This window comes from Arachis ipaensis, chromosome B07 (genome assembly GCF_000816755.2).
Source record: "Arachis ipaensis cultivar K30076 chromosome B07, Araip1.1, whole genome shotgun sequence".
NCBI classification, from domain to species: Eukaryota; Viridiplantae; Streptophyta; class Magnoliopsida; order Fabales; family Fabaceae; genus Arachis; species Arachis ipaensis.
In genome coordinates, this window is record NC_029791.2 from 35,692,612 (window position 1) to 35,700,245 (window position 7,634).

Consider the following 7,634-nt stretch of genomic DNA (forward strand, 5'->3'; position numbering starts at 1 on the left):
GAGTCCACTCAAGCTGAGTTACGGCACCAACTTTATTGAAGAAAAATGAAGAAAATGTCACTCTTAGGCTATAGTATTATGGTATTTTGAAAAATGATGATGATATAAGTAAAAGTAGTTATGGCCTAAACTAGTATTATGTTATTTTGCAATGATGATATAATGTGATTGTGGATCTTACAACAATTTTTATAAGTCAAATTTGATGGTAAATGTTCAATTAGTTTTATTTAGTAATTTGATTTAAATAGTTTAGGTTATTTATTGATACTAAATTAAAAAAAAGTTGGAACGAATTTCATTTATGAAAAAATTATTGTAAATAAAGAATTATATATTACAAAAAACTGTTGTCAAAAGTCACAAAAGACAATGGTGTTAAAATCGTTGTCAAAGACAACTACAAAATGACAATGGTATTAAAACCGTTGCCCAAAAACGACATTAATGGCAACGCTTTAAGACCGTTGGCTTTGTGAATAATAAAACTACAATAGTTTAAAACCGTTGCCTATCCAGTTATGGTTTTAAACCGTTGTTTAAAATTTTCCGTCAAAACCGTTGTCTATGCCAGTAACTGAGGCAACGGTTTTTTTGTTACCGTTGCCTTAGGTAAAAAACCGTTGCCTATGAGCATTGGTAACAGCCGCATATACCACAGGTCAAAAACCGTTGCTAAAGCATTGCCTAAAGTTTTAGGAACGGTTTTTTTATCTACGGCAACTATTTTTGACCGTTGTGAAAACTCTTGTTTGCTGTAGTGATAGTATCATCTGCAAACTGAAGATGAGATAACTCGATATGATCTCTTCCAACCAACAGCGGAGATATGCGACTATTTCTAACAGCCTCTCCAATCATCCTATGTAGGACATCCACCACGAGAACAAAAAGAAATGGGGACAGAGGATCACCTTGTCGCAAGCCCCTTTCCATTTTGAACGGCTTAGAAGGCGAGCCATTTATCAATACTGACATAGAGCACGTACTGACGCATTCCATAACCTAACTCCTCCATCTTCGACCAAACCCCATCTTTTGCAGGACAATGTCGACAAAACTCCACTTGACTCTGTCGTATGCTTTCTGGAAATCTAGCTTTATTATTGCTGCTTGCTTCTTCTTCAGTTTGATCCACTGGACCGTTTCACACACAATAAGGCCCATCATGTATCTTACGACCCTTGACAAAGGCACTCTGGGTCTCGCCTACTAATCTTGGCATGACTGCTCGCATTCTCCTAACTAGCATCTTCGAAATTACCTTATACACACATCCCACCATGCTAATCGGGCGTAGGTCTTTGATTTCCTTAGCACCAGTAAACTTGGGGGCCAACGCCACCCAAGTGACATTAGCATCTGCCGGTAACCTGGAGAATTGGAAGAAACCCATAACCGTTGCAGTAAAATCAGCACCAATTTCATCCCAACACTTTTTAATAAAGTTCATATTGTAGCCATCACTACCTGGCGCCTTGGATGATTCACAATCTCAAACTGCCTCTCTAACCTCCTCGGGTGTCGATAATCTCTCTAAAGCCAATGCGTCTTCCTCACTGATCATTTTTACCAAACCATCTCTGAATCCCACCTTAGGAGACTTCTCTTGGTGATACAACTCCTTATAAAACCCCCTAATGGCAAGCTTAATCCTAGCTTGATTCCTTATCAATCTTCCGTTAATAACCAGAGCATCGATCCTATTATTCCTCCTTCTCGCAGAAGCTAAATTGTGAAAGTATCTCGTATTCTTATCCATATACCTCGCGTGGCTAGACCTTGACATCTGCTTCCAATGTAATTCTTTCCTCACATACCATTTCTCACAAGATGCCACTAGTGCCCACCTTCTTGCTTCAACCGTACCATCATACTCCCTGTCACCCACCATATCATCTATCTTCTTAATCTCTTTCTCAAATTTCATGATTTTGTTGTCCATGTCACCAAACTTATCTCTATGCCATCTTTTCATCGGAACAGACAAAGCCTTCAGTTTATCCGTGAATCGTACCTCTCCTAACCCTATCCATTCCTCCTTAACCAACCTTAGAAAACCTTCATGTGTAAACCACGAATCCAAACTTCGGAATGGTCTTGGTCCATCCTTAGGTCTCTTATCTTCCACAATTATAGGGCAATGATCTGGCAGACCCCGTGGACCACCTCTTAATCGAGTCTCCGAAAACTCCTCAAGTCATTCTAAGTTAACCAGTGCTCTATCAATACGACTGCAGGACCATCCTCTAAACCATGTAAACTTCTGGTCAGTAATCGGCAAGTCCACCAAATCCATGTCGTTTATCCAATTCTTGAAATCTTCTGCCGACAAAGGTAGGCTTTCATAACCTCGCCTCTCCTCTACTTGTACAATTTCATTAAAGTCCCCCAAGAAGCAGTAGGGACATTGACACAGCCTAGCTACGTAACTCAACTCTTTCCACACAACAAGTTTCTCATCTCGAGTATGAGCACCATAAACCAAGAAAAATGCACAGTTAACATTATTCTCTGAGAAAACCCCCTCAACACACAGCCATCTCTCACCTTTATAACAATTTTTCCTTTTAAACCAAACATCATCCCATATTAACAATATACCTCCAGATGCTCCAATAGACTCTACATACTCCCACCCTGCATCATTTCCCCAAAATTTCAACACATCAAACCTTGTTACTGTCTGCATTTTCGTCTCAACTACACCTAACATGTTCAACCTGTGTTTCCTCCTAAGGTCTTTTACCATCCTACACTTCCCATCACCCCTTAGCCCCCTAACATTCCAAGAACAGAAAATTATTTTAAAACATTATTACACACCTTTTTATGAGTTTTGGGCATGCTTCGTCTTGCCTTAGCCTTCAGTTTTACCATACTTCTTTTTCGCGCAATTTCTTCATTTTGTTCTTGTAGAATAGACATAATGTCGTCCTCTTCATCGTATAGCAATGCTCCAGATTCCTTTGCTAACTCCCAAGTCTTTATGTTTTCTATCCGTTACTCATCCAACCTTGAACAATTATTGTCCCTATCCTCGTCATCCATACCGTTCCCTTCTTCTCGCAAGTAGCCTTCCCTATCACGAATTCTGCCGCCAGAGAGGTTAGTTTCTAGGCTTTTATTGGCTAATTCTTCATTAACCTCACTATTTTCAGAGTTGGCTCCATCAATAAAAGCATCATTGGCCCCTACGTTTGCAGCCCCATCCCCTTGCAGCCCCTCAACCATTATCACTGCTCTATCATCCCATTCATAGTGTGAATCATTACCACAAACCCCTGCCAGCATATCATAGTTCCCTCCTTCTGCTTCTCGGTCACTGCCAGCGATGTCCCTAACCAGCGCACCACCGAAGGCGAGTTGCGTGGCTTCTCCCTACACCGACTTTTGCTGTGGGTTGGATCTGTCCTCGTGAGCAACTCTACCGTCAACAACACTGGTGGCGTGTGTACCCGTCGTCGCCCCAGCCCCTACCACGCTGCCCAGCTGGCGCCTCGAGGCCACCCCTCCGGAGAGTACCAAATAGCAACCTCCAACACAGGCCCCTTCCTCAACAAGCTTGTCGCACGCAACCCCTAGCGCATGAGAATTCACTAGCAACGTGGGCTCAATGGCTGACCCGCTGCTTCTTCCAGATCCGTTGTCAACCCGACCCAGCTTGGAGTGACTATTAATATATAATAAGAATGTAGTTGTAGCCTTTAATTTGTTCGACAAGTGGAATATTCTATGTTCGACACATGAAATTGTGTATGATTAATAAATGTATGTTTTTAATGTTGGATACCAAACAATTTTCAACCCAAAAAAATAATTGGACGAAATTTGATTCAAATTCAAATTAAAAATGATTTTGTTTCAAGACTTTCAACTGCATTCTTATATGTTAACAAAAAGAGAAGATAAGAGAGAGTTACAAGTTTTGATGGGGGAGTATTTAGTATCAGACTTTCTCTTTCGACATCGTAGAGAAAAGAAGAAGAAAAGGACGATGAAAAAATAAAGCACAACGGAAGAAGGAGAAGAGGGTGGCGATGACAACAACCGTCACAAAGAAGGATGCTAGATCGACAAAAAAAAGAGGAATGAGGTGACGGCGGTGATGGAGGCCACCGTTGCCGTTGGATCCGTAGAACTACGTCCACCACAGAACGGCGTCGCAACCGTTCCTTCGCCGGTGGATGCTGCGAATAAAGGATGGTTAGTTCTCTCACTCAGACACACTTTATTTTGTTGTTTGATTTTGTTATAATTAAAGAAGAATCCTTTAAAATCCATTCGTCAGTGAATCACAGCTTCAAATTCTACTGCTCCATGGTAAGAAGTCAATAAAAGCTCTTCTTCATCGTTTTTAATTTTTTGGTATAAATTTTTATGATAATCATTATTTTATATTTCTAATTTTTAATAAGTACAGTTATGTGTTTGGGTCAAATTCAAGAATTAGAATTTAAAGTTTTCATGTGAAAGTCACTATTATGCCAGATCTAAGAAATATATTTACACAAAAGTTACTATTATGGTCTGGAATTTAGAATTTACTCAAGTAAGTTGAGGAATGCTTTTTTTAATTATTACCAGCATCTAATGATATTGCTTAGAACTCTATTATCTACAAAGTTATGTATTTAAAAATTCATTGTTAGTTATTTTTTATCAAAAATATTTTTATATTAAGTAAATTTTCTCTGCCGAGTCATGATAAAATAGCTATTTATAAATAAATTTTAATTAATATATAAATTTTCAAAAAAAGATCTAATAGTAACTAATCATAATGTAAACTGTTTGATTACGTAGTCTTTCTTTCACTTATCAATGTTGATAGAATAGAGTAGGTGCCTTATGGTCTCAATTTTTTGTTGCATACTTACATGGAATTGTGTAATAATAACAAGTAATAAAGTAGGACTTGAAATACTTTAAACTGTCACATCTTGGTTATATTCAAATGCAGAAATGATATACAGTATAAGATGATAATAATATCTTTATACATCTAACTGCAATATCAATATAGATTTAAAGAGAAACTTGGGTTAGTATTCTGCTATGGATAAACTAAAACAGTAATTGATAAAGTTATATAATTTTGGCCTGATAATAATAAGAAAATAAGTTGTATTGTCTATGAAACTTAATCTAATAATTTTTTTATTTAATATATTGTATAAGGAACAGAACATGACATATATTTTGACACCTTCTACCCACTGGAAGATGAAAATTGCAAAAGCATTAATTTTAGTAATTTCATTTATTAGTAACAATCTAAAAGATTTAATTCAATAATTGGAATATGCAAAATAAATTTTTTATTTTGGTTTCTAATTAAAATGAGTGGTTGTTTTCAATCCAATATAAGATAAGGTATCTATTTCATTTATGTGCATTCAATATAATATTTTTTTGTGGTTTCTGTAAAATTTTTTATTATTGGACATACTTTGGGCCAAAGATAAGGAAGATTTTTTACAGCTGCAAGAGCAATAGATGTTCTTATTTTCACTTCACTGAACAACAAGCCCATTAAAAAAAGAAAGAAATGCTTGATAAGTTATGTGAGAATCCCTTTTACTTGAAGCTTCTCAAGAAACATGTAATGAATTACTGTTGTGTATACACCACCATGTAAACACCGCTTCTCTATTTTTTTACTGTTCCAGCATAATAGTATTGTTCTTGCTGATTGTACCTTGCTGTGGACTATTTTTTTCTTAGCCCTCACATGCTTTGTGTTCCAGAGATTAATTAATGTGGATTACGAATCAGAAGTGAAAGATAAATTTCTTTTTATATTTCGTAAAGGATGGAAATATACAAAGTAACTTAATTTCGTCTTTTCATTTCTAGGACTTAAGAAGCTGTATATTTAATGTTCATCTTCCGAATATTACTTGAAATTAACCTTTTTCTTTGTTTTCCAATAATCCAAGTCCTTATGTTGCAGTGAAATTTCTTTTGATCACCTTCTAATTATACTTTAGAGCCATCCTTTGTTTTACTGCTTCTTTCCTAATCCGAGCTCATTCTCGGACTTCTGAAAGGAGGTCGAGCTCTTCCCTTTGTGCATGGGTATTGGTCCTTTCATTGTAGAAAATAACCCATGGTGACTCTTCAGCAATTTCTATAGGGATCATGGCTTCCATTTCGTATGCAAGTCGGAAGGGTGATTCCCCCGTCATGGAATAAGGGTTTGTCCGATATGCCCATAAGACTTGAGAAAATTCGTCTGCCCATGCTCCCTTTGTTTCTTACAATTGGCACTTCAACCCGGTTAGTATGACTTTGTTGGCTGCTTCAACTTGTCCATTGGCCTGGGAATGTTCCACTGATGTGAATTAGTGTTTTATTTTCAAGTCGGCCACCAAATTTCTGAAGGTTGAGATGGTAAACTGGGTTCTATTAAATTCAACTTTTGTCGATATAAATAATTATCGATATTTCTTAATGAGTTAAGAGTTGCTAAAACTTCATCAAATATCTTTTAATTTCTAAGTTACTAATGTCATTTATATTAGTAACTCATATATATTTAACCTTATATATTATTATTATTATTATTGTTATTATTATTATTATTATTATTATTATTATTATTTAACTCAACATATGTTTTCCCTTATTAACCAAAGGCACTTAATCATGAATTATCATCCAATGCCTTTATCTTTTGATTAATGCCATTTATTATGACCGAATGGATTAAGAAAGAGAAAAGGAAAAAGAAATTAAACATGACACATAAATCCCTCCTTTGACACATATCCTTATTCAATATTTCTATTACCCTCTGATCTTCTTTCTTCAACTCATAACCGAATGGAACTTTCAAAAAAAAAAAAGGAGAGACCGAGAGTAACCCTTGAGACAACCATGACCTCCCACGAGTTTTTGGCTTCGATTTCGCGTGATCTGTAATTTCAATAAAAAATCTAATTCAATAAAAGTGTTCGTATCCTCCTCTTCTACGTGTTGGCATTAATTTTGTTCGGTAAAAGTTGACGGAGACGTAACTCCCCTTTCCCTTGGGTTCAACCAATTGGAGTTATAGGAGGCACAGACGATTTCTGACTTTTTTTTCGGTAGCTCGGTCAGAAGGTTTCTCTGAAACTTCGAGTGTTTTTATTTCGTACGAAGGTAGGGTTTTGATAAAATTTCACCTATTAAATTGGTATTGGATAAGTTAATTGATGTCGTGATTATTAGTTGATTGAATTTGACTGAATTTATATTAAATTTTTGTGATATATTGATATTTGTGATAAGTTTGAGGTTCGAAGGCTTTAAGCCAGGAACTGAGTGACGATTGGATTTTTGCCGTTTTATTATTTACAAATGAATTCTCGTTGCAAGTATAGTTTCTAAACCAACAATAATCCTTTCATACAAAAATTTGTTTGTCACAAGTAACAAACCCCTAAATTCTATAAACCGAAGTATTTAAACCTCGGGTCAACTAAATAACTAGATGCCTTATCCCTCTTTATTCCTTGGGTTAAATAGCATCAGAAATGAGTTGGATTGGGCCCACAAGGCTTCTAAAATCGCTGGCCACGTTTGCATTAAGTGGGTCATGTGCCACCATCGGCGCGTCCGTGTACCGTGCGCGTGCGCGCCCCTATGCG

General features: G+C 36.6%; 1 protein-coding gene across 1 annotated transcript; it reads right to left on the bottom strand.

The window, feature by feature from the left end:
• Nucleotides 1,496-3,294, bottom strand: LOC107607096. Its single transcript, XM_016309082.1, has 3 exons — nucleotides 3,017-3,294; nucleotides 2,216-2,780; nucleotides 1,496-2,119 (listed from the first exon to the last, which is right to left on the bottom strand). The coding sequence occupies exons 1-3, from the start codon at nucleotides 3,292-3,294 to the stop codon at nucleotides 1,496-1,498; spliced, it is 1,467 nt and encodes a 488-aa protein (XP_016164568.1).